This window comes from Heliangelus exortis, chromosome 17, assembly GCF_036169615.1.
Source record: "Heliangelus exortis chromosome 17, bHelExo1.hap1, whole genome shotgun sequence".
NCBI classification, from domain to species: Eukaryota; Metazoa; Chordata; class Aves; order Apodiformes; family Trochilidae; genus Heliangelus; species Heliangelus exortis.
The window spans coordinates 2,976,730-3,000,190 of NC_092438.1; the positions used below are offsets into that span (position 1 = coordinate 2,976,730).

Here is a 23,461-nt window from a genome sequence, read left to right on the forward strand (position 1 = left end):
TCATTTCAAGTGATGATGAGCAGTGCCTGAAGTATCCCCCCAGCATCTTTCCACCCAAATCAGAGGGGTCAGGAGCAGTGCAGAGGACACTTCCCTTGTGTGCTGGTGTCACTGGGATGGCACTTCCTGATGGAGATGCTGCCAGCTGGGAACTGCTCGCAGGGACTGGTGTCGTGAAACCTTCCTGAGCCCAAGGACCAGAGCTACAGTCCCTCTGTGAACACTGGGGTGAGAAACAGGGGTGGCCCAGGCCCTTTTATCAGCTTTGGATTGCATTTCTTTCTCTACAAGCTCATTTCCTTCTGAGCCATTAGGTTTTTCCCCTCTCTGTCAGTGGCAGGGCAAGGCAAGGGCTCAGGACAAGGCTTCCTAGATCTACCCCTGCCCTCCAGCTCCTGCAGAACAGCTGCTGTGAGCCACAGCATCAGCTTTTCCCCCCCTAATTGCTAAGTTCTGATAAGCGGGTTTCCCTAGACTGATCCTCCCTCAGGTTTCCTCCCACGCTGTTTTATCCCCTCCTTTCCCCTTGGTGGGTGATCCAGGCCAGGCTCATTGGGAGGAGTGTCAGCTGAGCCAGGATCATCTCATTATCTGAGCCTGTAAGCAGGGAACAGAACTTGTTCCCTGGCGTGCGCTCACTTTTGATTCTGCACGCTGGATTTCGGCGCTTTGTGCCAAAGCTTCATCTTTGCAGCTCACTGCTGCAGGTTATTTGTTAAGTACAAAGCCCCTTCTCTCATTTTGTGGCAATCTTAGGGGTACAAAAGCCCAGGAAGACACAGAGGCCAGGCAGGCTTACGGCTGGGACCAGGTATCAAGAGTCACTGGAGGGCAGGTGGCTGCTGCCGCTCTTTAAAACCATCAGTGACACAGGCACGGGGCTGCTGACACTGGGTGGAAGCTGTGGGATGAGTCTGAGGCCTTTTCATTAACTCCCTTGCACTGGTTTACAAAAAAACAGAAGCTTTTTAAATTTTGTTGTTGTGGTTAAGGTGATATGTATCACCAAGGAGCTGTTTTCACTGTGCAGCTTGAGACTCTGCCAGGATAAATTCACAGGTGCTGGTAGATGGAATTTATACACATCTTGGTAAAAGTTAAGGAAGTTTTAATCTACTTAATGAAAACTTATATTTTTAAATGTAAAAATTAACAGGTGATTCTCTGAGCAGCCAATGAGGTTTTTTGGCTTTGTTGCTCTCCAGTGGAATGAAGTGGCCAGGTAGTGCTGAGGTCCTGCTGCAGCCTGAAAACCTTAACAGGATCTTACTTATGAAATTGCATCCATTAATGTTTTTGACTTCTGCTCTCCTTCCCAATGGCCAATCTAGGTCAAACTGATTGCAAAGTTATTTGGAGGAGTGCTAGACAAGCAGCATAATTTCCTTGGGAAGCAAAGAGAAAAGTGTGTTCCAATAACATGAGCAAAAATTGGCAAGTTGAAACCCATGTTAAATTCTCTTAAGTCTTCTACTAACTAGCAAGCAGGCATTAAAGATCCAGACCTATTTAAAATGTTCCAATCTTGCTAAATTGATTTTAAAATCAAATAGCACAATAACTCCAAACTGGTAAAATGAAACTGCTACAATCCTCATTTAAATGACTCTGCTTTAATCGGCAAGTTAGGGCTCAGCTAGGTGATCAGTTTTCATTAGTTTAGCAAGTTATGGTGCAAATCCAAGTTTAAGTGACTTACCATTAATTAACCTAAACCTTTTCAGTCAGTGATTAAATTTACATTTGAATACACACACATCCAGCTTTGCTTAGATTGGTATTAAACTGTTTTTTATTAAACGAGTTAAACCAGCATGTGATGGAAGATTTGGCTCTACCTGATGCTTTTCAAGCTACCTGGCTCCATCCCAGGGGTCCTCGGAGCCATGAGCTCTGCTGAGCCCTGGGGTGGTGGGGAAAGGGGAGGGTTCTGTGGCTCCCGTGCCTTGGGGACAGCCTTGCACAGGGAGGGTGACACTCTGAGGGCTTGGTAAGGCATGAGGCAGGGTTGATTTTGGACTCCAGCAGGGTGCTGGGAGCACCAGCAGTGTGTGAACCACCTCTGCTGCCCTGGGAGAGTCAGCAGGGCTTGTCAGGCACAGCACTGGAAGCTACACAGCAGCATGACTCTTGTCATTTCTCTGGGGAGCACATCAAATACTGAACGAGCAAGTGCAAGGCTTATGATCTTGACCTGGAGAGTTTTCATGTTTCCATTATTAATGGAAGAATCATCTCTGATGGAAACACCTGAGGGTATTCCCATTCACAGTCACTGCTGACTGCCTCTCCGTGTGACAATCACACACTTGCTGAAAGATGTTTCCTTTCCATGATGCTGCAGTATTTTTCACAGTAGCAGCAACTTCAGCTTTCTGGAGGACATGTGAGGGCAGTCTCCTGGGCACACAGCTTGGCTGGCAGCTCAGTATTGCCAGCTGACACTAATGCAGGGGTGGCTTTGCTTCTCTTTCATTGCTTAGCTAGAAAAACATCAGCTTGGCTTCCTGAATGGCAGGGCCACAAGTAGGGATACGTTCCCTGCTGACACCAGCTTCTAAGCAAAGTAAGTTATTGAGGATTTTCAAACATTATGAGACAAGTCAGAGATAAGGCAGGTGGTGCTGGTGGCAGCATAGAGCCAGGGCATTTGCCTGTAATAGAGACAGCCTTGGACAAGAGATTGCTGTGTGGATTACATCCTTCTACAGCAAGGAAATCCTGCATTGGGCTCCGTGTGGTTTATAGCAGCCAGGTTTGCTCACAGGCTTTCTGATTAAGTACTACACCCTGCTGATAGCCAGTGTGCAAATAGACTGGCAGAGGTGGCAAGAACATCCCACTTATTAAAAAGAAAATATTTTAAGAGAGAATGTGTAGTAACAGCCCTATCCCCATAGTCCTTGATGTCCATGCATGTGCTCTGGAAGTCTGGCTCTACTCAGTCCTGGGGTTGCTGATTTTCCTCAGCTGTTTGTGCATGGCAGCAAGACACCCTCTCCAAGTTACCCTGCTGCTGTGGCAGAGATTCATTAGTCCATAACATAAAATGGATTCATGTCTTTCCAACCATGTTGGTTTGTATTGTACCAACACTACCCCATAAAGCCTCGGAGTCGGAGGGATGGCAGGTGAAGGGTGTTTATTTTGATGACAGCATCTCCCTTGCAGGACCACCCAGTGAGCTGGAGAAAGAGATGTGACAGCAGCTTTGTTTCTGAGGAAATACTTAAAAGGGTTGTGATTGGCACGTGAAGTTGAGTGAACTGATCTTTCAAACTTTGTAGGGTTTTTTGCAATTGATTACAGTATTTCCCTGCTATAGATTGTTTTGCAGTGCCTGACACTGAGCTGACAGCACAACCTTTCACTGTGGAAGAGCAGCTGTACCTGTGCAGGAAGGAGTCCCCACATATTTCCTTTTGCACCTGCAATAGGCCACGTGCAGCTGAGGTTCCCTGGGGCAGGGGCTGATCTGGCAGGAAGGTTGAGCCTGGTGTCTCAGGTACATCATGAAAGCACCAGACAAATGTCACCTGTCTGTGCCTTCTGTCTTTCTGCTGCCTTCTCAGACAGTGAGCTCCCTGGTGCAGACTGCTCTGCCTCCCTCTTGGTGTCTGGCACATTGGAGCATTAACAGGTGAGTTACACAGATGTGTAAGTACTGCTAACTGTGGAGAAACATTGCTATAGACCCCACTCTGCCTTTTGCCTCTGCAAATCTCTGGAGGCATCATGCAGATTGTATACACTGGGATATCTATTTTTAGCTCAGACTTGCGTGTGAATAAGTATAACAATATTCCTTATTTAGTGAACAGGATATCCTGGGACATTCTGAAGCAAGTGTTTAGAGAATATCTATTTAAATAACGGGTAATTTAAACAATGGTAGTAAAAATTGGTGTTGTGAATTGTCTCTGGTCCTGACTGAGGTCATGCTTATTAGTGTGCAACCTTTTATTTTTTCTGGAGTATGCAATTGCTATTAAAAACCTCATAAACATATTTTTGTTTGGTTTTACCTCTGTACAGGAACAAGAAAACTACTTTTAAAGAAAAAAGCAAAGAGCATCAGCATTATAACTTGCCAGCTGTGGAGTTTATAGATATTTTAATCTGAACAAATGAGCTGCTACTTCTTTGGGAGACAAAGAAAAGGGAAAACAAATCTGATAGCCACAAAAAAATTAAATGTGTCACATGTGGTCCAGCTCCTGAAAAGTGGTGGAAGATGATGCTGGAGAGGTGAGTCACATCACTGTGATGTGTTCTCACATTCAGTGTGCTCTTGTTACTAGAAGTGACAAGATGACTAAAGTACTCCAGACAAGATAAAATCGTTTGCTTCTTTCCCTCTGTGATGGGTTGTAAAATGCAAACTACAGAAAGCTGTGATAATATGGAGGAACTGTATCAATTGCAAAGTAAATACAGCTCCTGGAGCATAACTGCAGTAGAGATGGAATGATGAGCAATGAGGAATGATGCCTGTTGCTATTTGGTAACTGGAAACAGTTTTGTGTTTATGGCAACTTCAGCTCTGGTACAGCAGCCATCAAGTGCCCTTTGCTCCTGTGACCAGACAGACAGAGTGGCTCTTCAAATGGTCCCTTCCAAGGAAGGTCCAGATAGAACAGCTGAGCAATCTTTCACCTCTGTGAGCTCTCCCACCTCTGACATATTCTGTATTTTACCCAGAGACCCCACCTGTGCTCAGAGAGTCTTGAATCAGTTATTGAAAGTTATTGAAAAACAGGCAATGGGCCATATTTAATTAGTCCCAGGATCTACAGCTCTCCCCTTGTCCCTGGCTGAGAAGGTGAGAAAGGACTTGGTAGTACTTGGTAATTCAAACAGCTGTAGCAAAAATCAGTGTTGAGGATGCACTCTGGTTCTGGTTTTGAGGCTATGGTTATTAGTGCACAACCTGTTCTTCTGCAGGTTGAGTGAGCCTGCACCAGCCCTGTCTGGCTCGTGTACTGGGCTGGTGTTTGCACTGGTGAGTCTGGTGTGGCTGCTCACACACTTTCTGCCAGCTGGCTCTGGGTTTGTCCCACTGGCTGGTGAGATGTTGGCATTTTCTTCAGCCTGAGGGTCTTAGGGCTGGCTGGGAGGCTGCAGCAGTTGTCCTGTACTGCAGGTCACACGGTGATAATGCTCAGCTCTCCATCACCCCCTGGGCAGCAGCTGCCTGACAGGCACAAGGGACATTGCCAGCTCCTGCAGATGTAGCTGTCAGTCTCCTAAGCGTGCGTGTGCAGCTAATCAAATCAGCCTTGCATGAAAGGAGAACACAGGATGTCTTGAAAAATCTGTATGCCTGTAGCAAAACCTGAAGGCATCTGAAACACACTGGGCTGGGGGTGTAAAAAAGCACAGCCTGGTAGACATTGAACTTCTGAGCCAGTTCATCCCTATGGTCAAGAAATACAGTGATGGATAAATGCTATAGAAAGTAGTCTTGTCCCAAATAGAATCACCATAATGACTTGGATCTATCTGGTGTTACAGGGCATGATTTTCTTTTTTCTCCAAATTTGAAATGCTCTCTTCACATCTTCAGGTAACTGGAATATATCTAAAGACTTACAGTAGCAGGGTAACATGCTTATTTCTCAGGTTTAATCATTCAATCATCTGAATAATCTGGGCACAAGAAAAAACCACAAAGGCTTTTGAATTGGCTTCAGCCAATTCAGCTGTTTATACAGCAGCAGTCCAGACACCCTGATGAAGTAACCATGAAAACTTTATTATCCCTTTGGCACCCAGATGCTTCAGCAGGGGTGCTGCAAATGGGACAGACTCCCCTGCAGCGGTACAGACCTTTGAAGGAAAAATGTGCGACACGGCGCTTGTGCCATGGCACTGCTACCCTGGTGGAAGCACTGCTGCCGCGTGTGGTTACAGAAACACCCAGTTTTACACCAAAAAACACCACCAAACGTGAAATCTCCTGTTGCAGTGGGGGGAGCATGGAAACGTGTGCTTGGTGCCCACGGCGGGGCTGACACTCGGTTCTCGGGCCCCGTGCATGCCGCTACGGGAGCCACGGTGCAAGGGGCGGCGGGGCTGTGCCCAGGGGGAAGGCCCGCAGGGGCTGCGAGGCCTGGGGCCTCGATCGGTTCGGTTCGGCCCGGCCCGTGTGCGCCCGAGGCTGCCCGCGCACCCTCGGCCCAGCGGCGGGAAGGAAGGAGCGGGTGGTGCCGCTCCCCGCCCCACGGGCGGCCCCGGCCCGACAACGCCCCCGACCCTCACGCCGCGGCCGGGCCCGGCGCCCGTGGCATTTCCTCTGAGCTCACTCGGAGGCTGACGCGGCGCCGCTTCCCTCGGAAGAGGAAGCCCGGCAGCGGAGCGGCGGCGGCAGGCAGGGGGGAGCGCGGTGGCCGCCGTGCCGGCAGCGGCGGGGCGAGGCGGGGGGCAGCGGCGCGGCCCGCGCTGGGGGCGGACAGGGCGGAGGCGGGGGGCAGCGGCGGGGGCGGGCACTCCCCGCCCGCGGACCCGGGCGGCGGCCACCCCCGTGGCCCCAGCCCCCGCCGCGCCCTGCCCGTCTACACCCTCAACGTGCGGGTCTTCTGGCCGGTGGTGACCGGACTCTGCACCGCGCTCCTCTGTCTCTACGAGGCCCTGCGGGGCGGCGCGGCCGGGGAGGGCGAGGCGGAGACGAGCTCCGTCCCGTTCCTGAAGGGCTCGGCGCTGCTGCTGCTGGGCTGCCTGCTCGCCCGGTGCTGCGGCGCGGCGGGCGGCGGCCCCAGACCCGGCGGGGTCCGGGCGGCGGGGGCGGCAGGGTCGCGGCGCAGCGTCCTGGAGAGCTTCTACACGCGGCAGCTGCGGCTCTCGCCCCATGTGCTGGGCCACAGCAAGGCGCACGTCGGGCGCGTCGTGGCTGAGCTGGTGCGAGCCGCCAAGGCGCAGGGGCTGCAGCCGGGACCGCTGGCCCTCAGCCTACGCGGGGACTTCGTGTGCATCGGCAGCGCCTACGAGCAGCACAAGGTGCGCAGCCCCGACTGCTTCGATATCCTGGTGCCCCTGCGGCTCCCGCCGCACCTGGAGCCGCAGCCGCGCAGCGCCGACGGGCTGGGGCCCAGCGGAACCTTCGTCTGCGGGCTGCGGGCGAGGTCCGGCTGGCCGCGGCGCTACCGGCCCTTCGCCGAGGGCTTCTGCGTCGAGCTGCAGGGCCGCAGCCACCTCTCCTCCGGGCTGGTGCTGCGCTGGTTCCAGGGCCACCTGCAGCGGTGCCTGGGCGCCGTGCGGTACCGGCTGCAGGACCGCTGCCGTATCAGCCTCTCGGCCTCCCCCGGGCGTCCGCCCACGCTGCACATCGTGCCCTGCTCCGACTACGTCTGCTGCCACATCTCCATGGCCGTGCGCCTCATCCCCGCCATCCCCGTCGGCGACGCGCTCTACCTCACAGCCCTGCCGGCCGAGGGCCCGCTGAGCCCCCCGGCCCCCGAGGCCTTCTGGAGCCTCAACGCTTCGCGGCAGGAGCAGCGGCTGCTGAGCTGGCTGAAGGAACAGGCCCCGGCCTCCTCCTGCCACCTCAAGTGCCTGCAGATCCTCAAGGGCCTGCGAGACCTCCGCGGGCAGAGCCTGGAGGAGCCTTTCTGCTCCCAGTGGGGTCGGGTGCTCTCCTCCTACGTGCTGAAGACCGCCCTCTTCTCCCTGCTGCTGCGGGGGCCTTTGGAGGCCTGGGACGAGCGGTTCCTGGTGGAGCGTCTGGAGGAGCTGGTGCTGTACCTCAGGGACTGCCTGCGCAAGCAGGTGCTGATGCATTTCTTCCTGGGCAACACCAACCTCCCCGAGGCTGTGGCACTGCCCCGCTTCCTCAAGGAAGCCACCCCTGTGAACTTGCTGGCTGCCTTCGATGGGCCCACGCTGGACCTGGCCGCCTTCCAGCTGATCAACACCTGGTTCCAGGCCCCGCTGGTCATCAGGTTGTACAGCAGCCCCCGGTACTTGCGGCCACTGCCCACGCCGTGCCGGCACATCACCGAGGCCAGGCAGGAGCCACCGGGAGAGTGATTCGGTGCCCAGGAGATTCGGTGTCACTGCTGGGACGAGGCACGCTCCCAGCCCACCCGACCATCGAGAGCCCGCGTCTGCTGAAGGAAGGTGGGATCCATTGAAATGTGGTTCTGTGGCTTTGTCCCTGACCCGAAAAAAACTAGGAAACCAAAAGCCAAGACTTAGTGAAATTGTGATCCTTGTTTTTCAATCTTGGTGGTTGTTCATGGGGAAAATTTGTGAAATTTCTGGGGAAATGCCTTAGTTGAGAAGTGTGATGTTCAGTCAACTGCTAGCAAGGCTGACTTCAGCAGGCTGAAACTGGCATTTCTGGAAATCCACGTTAACTTGTGTTGGTGCCAAAATGGACCTTTTTTTGAGACTCGACATTTATGATACAAAATCAATTTGGGATTTAAAAATCCTCTAGGTGCAACAACCCTTCCCTCCCCCCTCGTGTACCAGAATGCTCTTAAAATGTGATGAGCACTAGAGCATGGGTGTTAATTGCAGTTTAAAATGCTCAATGACATGCTTCAGATTTCCTGCGTAATGGAATACATGATGATTAATAGAAATATGTGCATGTTAATGTAAACATGAGGAAAAAAGTGAAACCTCTCCAATAATAGTATGAAGAATCTAGTTTCTGTATTCAAGTGAAGGTTATACTGAAGGGTGGAAATACAGGAAACAAATAGCACTTTATTTTCACAAAGGCCTTCTTTTTTAGGATAATTGGCTGCAGTATATTTTGCTACAGAGGAAGCATTAGTATTTTGTTACAGGGTTGATGTTAGAACCATCCTGAGGAAAACCATATTTTAATGAAATACCCTGAGGTTTGTTTGTGGTTCCTGTTAAGATTTTTTTTTTTCTGGCTTAGAAATTTGTAGAATTTGCTTTACTTCAAGGATCAACAGCAAAATTCTAAAATTCCCCCACCCCCTTTTTTTTTGTGTGGAACAAACCTTAAACCAGTCCAAACCTCAGTGCTGTAAGCTGCCTTCTGCACCCTCCTGCCCTCAGTTAGCAGTTTGATGGGATTTTTTGGATGACTGCCTCACCTGGTGTCTGATCATGGCAGTATTTGACCAAATAACCTGTTGGGATTTTGTAGTGCAAATTGTTACCTTATTATGAGGAGGAGGAAATGAAGTATTTCAGGGTTCTTCAAAATTGTTTTAGCACTGATTCATGCTACCATTGCAGGCAGAGGCTGTGGATTCTGATGTCCTCTGAAGGTAAACATCAGCCAGATAATTTCCACTTCTGACTTGGTAATGTCCCAGTTGCTGGAATATTCTGGTGTATTGTGACACAGCCAGGTCTCTTAAGTGTCCTTAGTTTCTGGTGGAGGCAAGTGGTGTATGGGAAGCTGATGTTCAAACCCTGTCCCAGGGTGTCAGCAAATTCAGCATTCCAAATCCTTGCTTTTTTGAGTCACCCGCTCAAGTGTTTGATGTATTAAGACCCAAAATGTGTTGCTGAATTGCTGGCATTCAGGAAGCTGAGCATGTGCCTTATTACCCACTATACTGTGTCCTGTGTGAGCAGTCTGAAATGAGTTATAAATGACCAAGTGTGACTTCAGGGAAGCTCTAGGGTAACTTGAAGTTACTGATATTTTCCTCCTCTCCCTGACGTACATGGAGATACCAGTGTGCTTTATTCACAGTTCTATGCATCAAAGCACAAACCAAACATTTTCAAAATCTATGAAGTTTTATAAAAAGCTTCTATTTTTTTAGGTGGAAACACCCTCTGGGCAGATGTTTGCCTACTTCTGTGTATTTTTTAACTGCTCTTGCAGTCCTTTTTTCAGGTAATTACAGCCTAGGTCACACCCGTGACTTGGTTTATTTTTATATATGAAGCACTGTGCTTCGTTCTACAAATAGTGTATGTGTAGGTAGTATTGATCCAATGTTCTTTGCACATGGTATTTAAGGCTAAGTGAGCTATCTTGGTGTTTTGTTTTGGTTTTTTGGTAGCAGACCATGATATGTATTATTTTTGCAGACCTCTATTACTTGGTTTTGGAAAAAATGCCTGCCTTTGAATCCTTTGGCCAAAGAAGAACTAGAGAACAGGTCCAGGGTATTGTGGGTGCCTGAACTCATGACATAAAACCTTTAGCTCTTAATTCTGGCATCATAACCACTCCTGTCAGCTGGCAGTTTGTTTACATCACTGTGCATCCATGTCTCTGAAAAGGGATGCATGTTTGGTGTGTATTTAATCTTGCTGCAATACATGGAAATCTGTACTAGACTTGGTAAGGACTTTCTCACTAAAATGTAGTAATGCCAGGAAAAGACAGTTGCATCAGGAAATGCATGGCAAGGAAAGATGGTGAAGATTATAAATGTCTTAGAAAGTGGAAGTTGGGCTGAAGGGTGAGTGAGAATGCTGGTAAACTCTCAGTGAAGACACCCTGCAAACAGCACGGAGGAGAGCTAGTGGAAGCAAAGCAGATTTGGAGCATAGGGAAGAAAGATTTCAGTAGGTTTTGCTTTGACGATTTTTCCAAATATTTTCCCAAGTGATTGAGTCCATCAGGGCTGAACAGTGAGTCAAAGCCACAGTTTGTTAGCCATGTAGGCAGATCTTCAGTGAGTGTTTGCTCAGCAAGGCATCTCTGAGTTTGTGATGGCTGGTGAAGGGAGGAAATGCTTGCATGTGCAAGGCTGGGCAAGCTTTCTGGAGGAGAGGAGGCATCCTGCCAGCAAGGCAGTGTGTGCCATTGGGAGGTCTGAGAAAATCTCTTAGACTAAATTGTGACTCTGTTGTACAGCTGAGATACGAAGTGTATTTTCTTTTTCTGCTGTAAAGCATCATTCATGAGTATGATCAACAAAAAGCTGATAAAAGTTGGGTTCTGCTATGGTGTTCATCTTCATCCACCAAAACCATGACAGCACTGATACCTGCAACGTCCTGGAAGTATTATAGGGCCTTATCTGCATGAGTTACATACAGAAAATTGACCTACATGGGTAATCCTGTGGGCCTTTTGCCTTCTCCCACCCCACAGATACTGTGCACAGAAGAAGGTTATGAGTATGTATTTTTTAAGGTTGTAACTGGTACAATGTATCTTGGACTGAGCATGGTAGCCTTTGAGTATATAAACTGGAACAGAAGCACAGAAGAAAAATTGTCTGGTTTAGAACTAATGTGGGTTCTTGGTTATTTATCTGCAACATAATTTTGCAAAGACTGTGCAAATGAAGTTGTTTTTATGGAACATTGATTGGGAAGGGGAGTCACGCCTGTTTATTTCCACTACCAAGTTGCATATATGTGACTTCTTTTTGTATTGAAAAATGTGTATTTCTAAAGTACACCATTTCTTCTTATCTGACCAAATATCTTGAAAACATTCCTCCTTTGATTTTGAATTTCTGCTGAGTAATGTAAATTTGAAGTGTCTGTTTGCAATGGACATTGTTGGTACAACTATTTTCTGCTGGTTAATTATCAGACCAAAGATCGAACTAAAGTGTTCAGCTGCTATTGTTTAAAAAAAAGAAAAAAGGTGTTTATAGGCTCAAAGTGTCAACCCACATTAATGAAACGTTCATAAGTTTAATGTCAAAATACATTTGCACTTTCATTGTTTCCAGTAAAAGTCGGTGGTTTTGTTTTAAGGATTCATTGTAGTAATAAACAGCTGTTTTAAAGCATTTATACCTCAAGATTTGGATTCCTTGTTATCTTCTTTCAGTAAAAGGTACCTGCAGCCACACCCACTGTCATGGGCAGGTTTAAGTGCTCTTTAGGAGGAGACTCCTGAAGTGGCAAAACCACAGGAAAGGAGGAAATCCATGTCTGGGGAGTTGTGCAGGGAGGGGATTGGAGCCAGGACTGGAGCGTGGCTGGCACTGTCGTGGTGTTACTGACTTTTGAAATGGAGCACTGTGGGGTTTGTGGGTGTTTTGCTAAGAGGTTAAGAAGGATTCTGTTCTTATTTCCCTGGCACCAGTTTCAGGTAGCTGCATAAAATCGGCTTTTTCTGATGCTTAAGGAAGAGCTTGGACTTCATATCACAGTAGCTGTGAGAGCTTTTTCAGTGGGGCATGTGCAAACACGTCTGTGTTGCAAACTGTGTAGGTCACACTTAATCAAACATGGAAAAAGTCCTGCTGAAGCCAGCAGGAGTGGTGTGGCTGGGCCAGCAAGTTACCTGTCCTTTATTTGTCTTTGGTGAGGTGCCAGAGCTGTACACTCATGGCTTGTGCTGCTGATGTTCCCTATTAAAGAATGAAACAACGGCAAGACCCCTTGCTTTTTAATCATTAAATCTAGGCTCAAAATAACCATTTCCAGACCTTTGTGTGGTGTGTTACCTTGCAGGGAGTGGCTCCTATAGGGGTGTGTGCAGGGCAGAGGCAGCCTGGCAAGCAGCCAGGAATGTCAGTGGGGTGAATGTCATTCCTTTAGTGTCCATCCTCAGTCACCCCAGGCAGCGCAGAGGAAGTGTTTTTAGAGCTTTAATAGCATTATCGCATATTAATGGCTTCCTTTAAAAGCAATAACTATCTTCTGGTCTCAGTTCCTTGCTCTGAAATATTTCTCTGAAGCCTGAGTTTCTATTCAGCAGAAAATCATTACAGATACACAGGAGTTTCCTTTAGCGATAAATCTCTTAACAAAAAATTAACTGGCCTAAGGACTTGCATGCTTGGTGTTTAAAGAAAAGCCTGTTTGCATCCAACTCATTGTATAAATCATTTAAAATCTTTCCATCCCTTTGCAAATACCTTTCTTGTAATGCTGCCAAGGTCAGTAGTGAATTGCTGATTAAGTACTGCTAATGCAAGTTAAAGCTGCCTGGAGGGGAAGGGACTCTTATTTGTGCATCCCATCTTCATAAGGCTCCAGGAAACTTCAGACATGAGAAATTTGCTTCTCTAGGCTGGTGTGTTTCCTGTGTCACCTCTTTAAATGTCTGCCCAGTGAGTCTTCCCTGAGGTGACATTCTGGCTGATGATAATTAATTTGAGTAGCTGGCAGAGAAGCAGCCAGCCCTGCTTTGGCTGGGCTGATAGCTCTGGGGAGCTGGTGGTTGGTGTAGGGGGCAAGCACCTGCACCCCTTTAAGCATGTGGATTCACCTTCAGTGCTTGCTGATGCTTTGGAGCACAGGGCTCTGCTTACTTGGAGGTCTGAGTTCCCAGCTCCAAAAGAAGCAGGATATGGAGGGCTGACTGCAATGGGTCTGCCTGTACATTGCTTTGGCATCGTGAGTTTCTCAAACATGGTATGAAGTGGCCACCTGTGCTCTTGTGTGTGTGCTTGCAGTGTCCTATTTTAAATTACTGACCAAGAATTGGCATATTTGCAACTCCTCTATAAGAGATTCATAGCACCACAATGCTTGATGCACTACAGAGCTACAGATAACATATGTTCTGTGTCTGTGAGACACAGAATCCTGTCTCAGACAGGATTCAAATAATGATTTGTGTGCAAAACTCCTTAAAGGTTACAAATGTGTATGCATCAAATGTCACCCTGTACCAGTCTTCTGTGTTAAGGAAGCCTTTTTTTTTTTTTTTTTTTTAACCCCCTTAAAGAATAACAGTGCTGATTCAGAGACTCAGAAGGTTTCTGTGCACTCAGTGGTGTGCATTTCTTGGAATCACTGGGAAATTTTTCTTCCCTAAAACCAAGACCGAAGCTGCAAACAGAATAATGAGTTCTTGGGGCTGGGCTGGGTGGAACAAGGGGTTGCTGGTGTTTTCATGATACTTGTGATCCTCTGCAAGCTTCTATCTCCACCACCAAGAGTCCATGCACTAATCTGGATAGGGAAATAAAAAAAGGGAGCTAAGGAATTGAGGTGACAGGAGTCATGAGGTTTATGATGTGAGGGTTACTATCTATTAAATTAAGGATGAAAAATTAGCCTAGAGGTGGATTTCTAGTGGAGAAACAGGAAGAGTTGCTTTAGAGTCACACTGATAGAAACCTGCAAACTGGAGAAAAAGGAAGAACAGAAGAAAATCCAACAAGATAGCCCCACTTCTCCACTGTGATCTCAGCCTGCACCTTTCCGGTTTCGAACAGGGGAGAAGAGGAACTCAGAGCAAATTAGCATTACAAGCCCTGCTTTGGAGGAGGGGGGGGAGGGAGAGAGCAACTCTTGGCTTGCTCTTCCAGTGTTTTACTCTGTGCAAAATCAGAATGATGGAATCCTGTTCTCCCAGCAAGGGAAGGAGTGCTTGGGAACCATTTGTGAATCTGTCTCCTGTGCTATGCCTGGTTTTAAAGACAAATTCCAGTCGAAATACAGCCAGGTTTACAGATGTAGGAAGCTGCTCCTAATTTTCCCAATTCCTGCAAGCATGGCCCTGGGAGCCACTCCACTGCCTGTGCAAGTGCTGGAGCAGCAGCAGCTACAGAGGAAATGAGTCATTCCTCTATTTCTGTTGCAAAAGACTTCTTGGCACTGTGCAATGCATTTAGGAATATATTCTTAAAGGTTCTTGGAAATTTGCCTCCTAGGACCACGTTTAGGCATACAAACATCAGTGTATGAACAGGCACATTACAGATTTTCATTTGATTTTAAATAGGCTGTGCAGGCTTGGCTTCCACAGGGAGGTTGTCTTCAGGGTCTTCTTCCAGCTGTTATTTCATGCAGCTGTCAGCTCTGTGTCTGCTGGTAGAGGGGCTGCTGCCAAAGAGGTGGTTGTAGAGGGCTATTACTGTGTCTTCTGAGCATCTGATTCTGTCACACATACTTGGAGGCTTGTTTAAATGTGTCTCAAAAAGGAGAAACTCACCAGTCATAAGGGTTGTGGGCCATGGGCACTTCTCCAAAAGGTATTTCTGCATGGAACCTCTGTTTTCCCAGAAGATATTTAAGTCCATTCAGACCCTACCAAATCTAATGATGTCTCCTGAATATTAAAAAAAAAAGGCAGTGGGTTGGAGAACAGCAATAATCTCTGATACTCTGACAAACCAATAGAATAATTTCTCTCCTTTTATTTCAGTGTGGTGTTTTCCAGAGTGCTGCAACCAGAATCTGAACTGGCTGTGTGTAGGATGGCTGGTTTAAGAGGCCTGGTACATGAGGCATGACCTGGTAAGAAAGCATCAGTTGTCTCTCTCCATCTCCTCACTGCAGCCCTGGCAATAAAGCAGACTGGCACTCAATTGTAAGTTCTGCTGCAAGAACACAGGAGATCTTGGTAAGAATTTAGCAAATTGTTTGTTTTCAAATCTTGTAGGAGCTTAACTTACTCAGAAACAAATCAAGTTTTGGCCAAAGCTTTGTTTTTGTCTGAGGATGAGTTTCTTCTAGCAGTCTGTTCATTTTTTGGCTCCTTGAGTGGCTGTCTTGAAATGCAGTCTTTGTGATGGCTTGGGCTGAGCACACCAATTCCAGCAGAGCAGTGACAATGCAACTGTCCTGTGACATTTACCCCTCACATTTTAAAAGTGCTCCTTAAAATGTTTCCACTTTCAGTATAAAGACGTGGTGGGAGCCAGAGGGAGAGAGGCTGATATCAAAACACACTTCTTTGTGTGGTTTGGCTTTAGGGAATTATAGCAGTACTCAAAGAAACTGTGCAAATCCAGAGTTTGTGTGAGCAGCAGTGTTTTGAATTTGCCTCTTGAAATCATTCTTATTAGCCAAAACGTTTATGGGGGAACATAATGAGCATTCAACACTCAAATAATTCCTCAAGAAAGAATCATTATGGTTGTCCAAAACGATCCCTGTGTTAAGTGGCAATTAAGAGCTAATTATAATGAGATGCTGTGGGATGAAATTAGTATCCAACTTAAAGTGACAACAGAAACATCCATGTGCATAAGATGGAGAGGAGATGGTGAGAGAAGAGGTAAAGTAAGGAGTGCAGCATCTGTACTGCAAGGAGGGGCAGGTACATCACCTTGGCCAGGTTGTCATTAGAAGAGTCAGCCCTCAATGGAAAATTACCCTTTTCTTACTCTGGGATTTGCATGAGCTCCTTCTGCCAAGGGTTTCAGAGCTTGTAGCTTTTTTGGAAGAAGGTTGTGGTTTCAGCTCTTCTTTTTATCTCCTGAAATGGCAGGTGGTGAAAGCACTGTTCCCTCCTCTCCAGTAGCTGGAGGGGTAGAACATCTGCCTCAAAAAGGGCTGTTTTGGTGGTGGAATTAATCTCTTCAGTTGATAAAGACATTTCAAATGAGACTCTCAGATCAAAGGGCTCTGGCAGTGCAACAGTTTGAGAATCTATTTGCCTGACTATCTTTGGTGTAGCTGCACGTGAAGTGCACAGGTATTTTGTCTGAATAACCACTCTTGCTCTCTGTGGTCAGCAAACACAGCTGCCTCAGACTCTCCTGCTCTCTGCCCCCCAGTCCTCGTATACTTGAGTTGGGAGGCAGTCAGGGATACAACACACATGCAGATGTAAGTGTGAGAGCTGCAGAGCAGAAAGGAACTTTGGGTGAATAATGAGCTGCTCAGATTGAACAGGGAAGCACACACATCCTGGGATATGCTCACCTGCTGCTTTGGCATGTCTTTGCCCTTTGAGAGCAACAAGGGTTTGTTTGCAGCCAATATTCCCCCTCCCTGATGGGTCCAGGCTTGCAGAGGAGGCAGGTCCTTGGCAGTGAAGGGAGCAGGCTGATAACTCCCTTCTCCCTCCCATGTAGTATTTTTATAACCTTTTAATGGCATCCCAGCAGAACAGGGACAGGATGGAGATCACACGCTGGCCACAGCCACTTCATTTCTTCCAGTGGGAAGGAGGCCAGGATGAGATAGGATTTATTTTTTCTCATTTTCTGTTTGGAAACTTATTTGCATTGTTAATGAGGTTCCCAGCACGATGATGCAAACGGGATACTGCAGGGAGGGGAACATGTAAGCTTCCTCCCTTGAGAGAGAACTAATGTAGTCCTTGACTCACACAAAATGCTTTTCAGAGGTCAGTAGACATGCAGTTTGTCACCCCTGATGGCAGGTGACACTCGTTGAGGCTATTGGCATGGTAGGATGAGGCACCAGAGAGGGTTGGACCAGTACCAGGACATCAGTTGGAAACAGAGACATCTTCCCTGACAGCATCCCTTGATTGGCTGCAAGTTGCCAGGCACAGGCTGAGGGGAAGAACACACTGTGCTGCTTCCTATGTAACAGAGAGAGCAAACCTGGGAACAAACAGGTACTGTCTCATCTATAAGTACAAGTTTCTCCAGGGGGACACCCAGGAGCAAGGAGGAATTTTATCACCTGGATTTGAGCAGCTCCTGGAGACTTTTGCATATGAGGTTGGCTCAGCCTGTAAGAGAGTTTTGCCTTCCAAGTATGGCTCTAAATGTGAAGAGCAAAGAGCACATCGTGTTGCTCTGTGCAGTGATTTTGCCTTCCATTAATGTCCAGGGAAGGAAATTTTAATTCAAAAAAGAATTGATTCATTTATATTGATTTTATTTAGCTGGATTTACAGACTCCCTCTTCAGCAAGTTGAAGTCCGAGTGAAAACACTGCAGGGTAAATGCATAGGGATGGAATATAAGGAAAAAAAAATCAACAGAAAGAAACAAGTAAAACCAAGTTCCCTATGAGACAGAAATACTCAGTAATTTCATGTGTTTCTTACCTATAGCACTGCAGTGCTTTAGAATGCAAATTACCCATTTAACCCACCCAGTTTAGCTCTACTACATAATAGAGTACTTTGCACATCTGCTTAATATGATGAGAAAACCAGATGTAACCATCACTGCTGCTGCGAAGGGATGGTTGGAAAAGGAGCCTTCTGTAATAAAAGTAGTCCTGCCCTTTTGAACCTGTTGAGTTCTGAAGCCAACACGGGCATATTTTTGCAAATGATTTGGTGTTTGAAGCTGAATGATCCTAAACTCATCTCCGTAGCTGTTCCTTTGCAGCTCAGAAGACTTTTTATTGCTGTTGATACTGTTTTTTTTTTCCTAAAGGCTTCAAGCAATCTCTGCTTTTCACTTTTGGTAATTTGTTTCATAATTGAAAAGCTTTTCTCTTACCAGATGTATTTAAATGGTTTTGGATAACTTTTGCTACATGTTACATCTGCACAGCCTGGGGCTCAGTTAAAAAGCCTTGCTGATTTAGTTCAAGGAACTATGCTTGGCCACATCTGTTTCTGTGTTAACTTATGGCTTTAGGCAACTACTGGAAAGGAGAGAAGTGTAAATACTGGTTCTTTCCCCTCCTCTTTCTAGGTCTCACAGAGTTTTAATAGCCATATGAATAGTAAATGGAATATTTTAAATTGTGGCATATTAAATCAGCGTGAATCAAATAGGAAGAGTCATAGCATAGTTATTCAAACAGCCTCTGGAGGATGAGACTGTTCTTCTAAAATAAGTTGTCTTTTGAGTTTGTAGCACAACCAAATCCCTCAGCATTTATCTTACAATTTTATCCTTGGGTCTCAGAGAGACTACCTTGAATAACTGTGAGACTGAGTTTGTCTTATTCTGTAAAATCCCACATTATGACCTTTTTAGAAGATATCCTCTTACTTTTTAAGATGGGCATGGGAAGCATCTTGATTGTCTTTACCTCTAAATTTTGTCACTTTGGAGACCTGGGTTCTGTCCCTCATTCCTCTTCATCAGGGCCTTGCTGCATCCCCCCCCCAGGGCCTGGAAAGCCACATCTGCAGCTCCCATCCAGCTCCTTGTGGTAGGAATGATTCTTCTTCTGCTGGATTTGTCTTCCTGAGAAATGGGGATACTACTTCTTGCCTTCAGAAAGGCTGATGTTGCTCATTTCTAAGTCATTAGATTAAAACAAGCACTAAGTAGAAATGTTCTATAAAAATAGAGCTCATTTCCTTAGGAATTTGCTTCAGTGAGGACCGTGAGAGAGTTTCTCTCTAATGGATTATATGACAAAAATAGCTCTGTCCCATGTCTGCAAACAGTTGGAAATAGGAGCCTGGAAAAGAAATCTAGCAGCTAACTCCTCACTAAGCCCTAGAGTTTGAATAAATCAGTCAGAAACAAGATGAATTAGAAAAGCAACTGAAAAACTGAACCTCTCTATAAATATAACATTCTCTCCTCGGAAGTCTGAAAATACTCTGGCTTTTTAGCATGACCCAAAGCACACCATATCCAAGTTTTTTTGGCCTAAAAAGCAGGGAGAGCGTTCCAAAGCAGAAGAGTCCTGGCAGTGCTGTGCCTTCCCCAGGGGACTCTCCTGCTGCTGAAATTGCACTAAGTCAAGAGGGACTCTGGGAGCAAGTGAGTCCCAGGCCAGAGAGGTCCTGTCTTTATTACAAAATGGGGTCGTTGAAAGAGCACGACCTCAAATTCACATTTTCACCTGTGACTCAGCAGTCACCCATTGCCTTCAACGCTGTTGGCAATGCTCAGCTGACACAGAGTGACACTTTGGGAAGCCACCAAGGGCTCTGCTGCAATGGGGCTGAGAGCTGGGCAGGAGGTTGGAACCCAGCGTGACCTCACCTCGTGGTGATGGCTCCCTCAGGGTACAGCTTTCCTTTGGGGAGGGAGGAGCTCAGATTTGAGAGCTCTATAGAATAACCCGGGGTGCCTGCTCCCTGGGAGGTGGCATGCCCTTTGGCTGGGGTTTTTATCTCTGTTTACTATAGAAATAGCTTTAGTAGATTATGCTGTGTCATTCAGTTCCCTGCCAGAATGTGTGTTAAATACCAAATAGAAAGCAAGCGAGTGCAAGAGAGGAGCTGTAATTTTTATGACACAAGCAAGGCCATTATAAATTATATGAGGCAATGAGGATCTGAGGATTTCAGATCAAATTTAGCCACTTTATCTGGAGACTTAAGAAAAGAGAAAAATGTGCTTTTACTGGTATTGCCAATTAGGAAGCTGCCAGGTGGCCAGTTAATAATGCAGATGCGAGGCAGAAGATGCAGGATCAGCAGAGGCTGTTTCTGAAGTGAAGCAGAGGAGTGCTCTCCTCCTGCTTTCCAAGGCACAGGGACAAGACAGCCACAAGGCATGGATGGTCTCTGCTGGGGCCAAAGGCAGGTGAATGGAGTTTGTTACTTTCTCCTTCAACAAGCTGGGGTAGATCTGCTTCTAAAAGCCCAGCTTGCACTCCCAAATAGGGGTATTTACCTTTTTTTTTCCCCTGCTGTGTGTCACTCCACTGCCTGGGGTCTCTAAATCAGTGTCCTTGTCTCTCCCAGGTTGTATGGGACAGTCCTTCTGCTAATTGCCCAGAACTTCTTGAATAAAAAAACCTCATGGACTTGCCTCTTCAGGATACAAACCCAAGGCACAAAAATGCTTGAAAATCTACAGAGAGAAACTTCATGTCCATGAAATCTTCAGGGAGAAAAAAAATGTTGCTTGAGATAGCTCTGGAAGAGTGAATCGAAGATGTCTTTGTCGGAGGGGTGGTGCTGTGGAGGAAGGAAGATAATCCTGTTATGATGAAAGAATCTGAATCTTTGTGGGCTGCCACCAGCAGTGGGGAAGCCCCAGCTACAGTGGCTTTGCCATTTTTGAGACCATCTGGAGATAAGAAGCTTATATATAGGGAAAATGGTAGCTGGCTATTCCAGCAAGCTCAGTGATGATGATAAGGATTTGGCAGATGAACAGCAGGATAAGACAACTCATCTCTGGCACTGTCCTTGTCCTTCTCTCTTTCCCCCTTACAGCAGAAAGCTCTGCTAAAGGAAGATTCAAATAAAAATTCTTTGACCTAGCCATCAGATTTCTTTCCCTTCTTTCTCCACTTCTTTCAGAGTGGTGCTCTTCTCAACTTTAGGGCATGAAGCAATTGGAAGTCTCTGCCAAGGGTTTGAAAGACACACAGACGTGGCATTTTGAATAGCAGCAGCCTTTGTTCTGGGTTTGTGTGAGAAGCTGCTGAGCTGATTTACAGTGCTGGAGGTAGATTCTGCTACTTGCTGGGCTGGTTGTAATGATTCAAGTGTGTGCTCTGGATGTGGCTGATGTTATTCCTGATGTGTATTAATACCAGTGAGAATAGAAATCTACCATAAAATCAAATTCTGCAGAAGCAGAGTTGATTTCCTTGGTTTTGGTGTAGAAATTTTGCATTTGCAGGCTTCCCCATCTGCACTGCAGCCATTACATGTGGGAAGTATGGAATGTGTCTTATCAGACACAGAGCATGCACAGCAAAGGACATCCAAAGGTTATGTTGTCATCATGTCAAATGGGTCTGTTTATTCTGAGTGCTGTAGAGGCAGAGCTTAATCAGAGCATCAGCCATATGCAGATTTGAAATTAGATTTTACAATAACCACCTGTCTGCTCTTTCAAATCCATCATGTTCTTTGGGCTAGAGCTGTGTTTGCTTATGAATAGATGTGCTGGGAGAATGTAATCTAAAAGCCTTTATGTGACACTGTAAAAGGCACTTAAATGCATGTATATGTATGAGTGTGCAAGGGAAGTATATCTATTTTATGGCTCTGTGCTAGAGTCTGCTACTAAAGCAGGTGGGGGGAAAAGGGCATTTTTCCATGTAAAAATCAAGCATATTAGTGAACCCCTCTATAAAACTTCTGCTCGTTTGGGGTTCTCATTGTATGTGTCAGCCAAAAAAAAAAAACAAACCGTTGACAACTGATCCAGCATTTGATCTTTCTCTGTCCTAAAGTTTTTTTTAAAAGAAGTATATGCATGCACACATGTAATGTTTATATAGTGAGGCATGCCACAGTTTTTGTGACTCACAGCAATCTGCCTTTAACGAGTCAAAAAAATCTGTCTGATAAGTTTAGGCCCCACTCTGCTACACTGTAACGTGGAAAAAAAAAATAATAATCCATGTGTTCACTTACTGCAAACTGCATCAAGGCTCTGGTGAGTCAAGATGAAAAGAACAACAATATTCAAAGTAAAGGCTGACATTTTAAACACTGGCACTTGGAAAGGAGTGGAATTAAAAAGAATTGCAGAGCAAAAATTGACAAACAACTTTTTATCCCAGTTTAATCATACGCTCAAAACTGCCTGAGACAAATAAGTACATTTTTGCTTCTTTTTCCCCTTGCTTATCTCCACTGTGGTAATGATTCTTCTGAAGCAGTAGATGCTCTCCCGGGGGAAAAATATAATTTATTTTTTTAATTCAGAACATGGCCCTTCCCACGGAAGTCTACACTGGAGTTTTTCATTTAATTCAATGAGAACTTAAATGGGCCATTAAATGAGATCGCTAATGGAGGAGTTTTCCAAAGCCATCCTGCCCCAGGGGCTCCCTCCCTCCTCACCACAAGGAGCAGTAGTGACCCGCGTTTTCAGCCTGGCCAACACCCGGAGCCGTGGGTATCCCCCTCTGCGGACCTGGGGATGCTTTTACCATTCCAGTATTTTTAGCGCTCTCCACAACGAGATGAAATGTAACGGGGTGGTTGTGAGTCAGGAAGTGCCCTGCAGCACACAGCTGCCAAAAATCTGGTGATCCTGAGCTGTCAGCCACTGCCCCTCGCCCCTGTCCAGGGTTCAGTGTCCATCCATGTGCCAGGCAGGGGCCAGAAGTGTAGCCAGAGTTTTCACCCAAAGCTGAAGGCAGAAGCCTTTTTTTCACAGCAAGATTAAGAAGCCTCTCATTTGTGTGGTACCAAGGTGGTGCTCAAGAGGAAGAGCCCTAAATCTCTCCCTTTCCTGTGCTTTCCCTTTGCAGGATTTTGACTTCAAAAGAGTGAGTGCTTTCCTACTCCAGCTTTCCCACGTGGTGGGATTTTCCCCTCGCAGACCCTCATCCCCTCCTGGCCGGCCTCTGGCTAGGACCAGACCTGTCATCCCAGGGCCGTGAAGCCAAGCAAGGTGATGCTCAGTGTGGTATGGGGGATAAAAGCTCACTCCTTACTCCAGCTCCTCATCTTCGCTTGGGAAGATGCAAGTATGCTCAGGAACCAGCCGCATCCCCGCTGGCACTCGGCGTGTTACAGCCCCTCTCTCACAGCCAGTGAGCTCTGGGATGGAAACCACCGCTCTCTCCATCGCTTTAGCAGCCCCGGCCACCGCTCTTCCCGCGCTGCACCCGCTCCATCCCTACGTGCCTCAGCTTCCACCCGCACCCCCCGCGCTGTCGGCGGCCCGGGGGGGGCCGTGCCGTGCCGTGCCGTGCCGCCCCCGGCTGTGTCTCCCGGGGGGCAGGAGGGGTTTCCAGCCCTGAATTTCCGCGCCGGGCCCTCTGGAGGTCAGTGTTTGCCCGCGCTGCAGCGGACCTGTTGCACCGGCGGCTCACGCCGCGCCGCGCAGCCCCGCGGAGGCTCCGCGGGCAGGGCCGGGAGGGGCCGGGCAGGAGCCCGCCCGCTCGGAGCCTCCGCCAGCTCCTTCGGCGCGCGAACCCCGCGCGTTTTACCGGCCCGATCGGCCGCGGGGCACGGCGGGGCTCCCCGCCCTGACGGCGCCCCTGGCCCCGCGCTGCCTGCGCGGCCGCGGAGCCTCCACTCCCCCTCGGGGCGCTGCTCCCCCTCCCC

The 23,461-nt window shown here is 47.3% G+C and overlaps 1 protein-coding gene across 1 annotated transcript; it reads left to right on the forward strand.

Moving 5' to 3' along the window:
• Window positions 1-5,865: 5,865 nt before the first annotated feature.
• Window positions 5,866-11,696, forward strand: ITPRIPL2 (ITPRIP like 2). The gene has a single exon (XM_071761250.1). It carries the CDS (start codon window positions 5,866-5,868, stop codon window positions 8,023-8,025), a length of 2,160 nt encoding a protein of 719 aa, XP_071617351.1. The 3' UTR covers window positions 8,026-11,696.
• The last annotated feature ends 11,765 nt before the right edge of the window (window positions 11,697-23,461 follow it).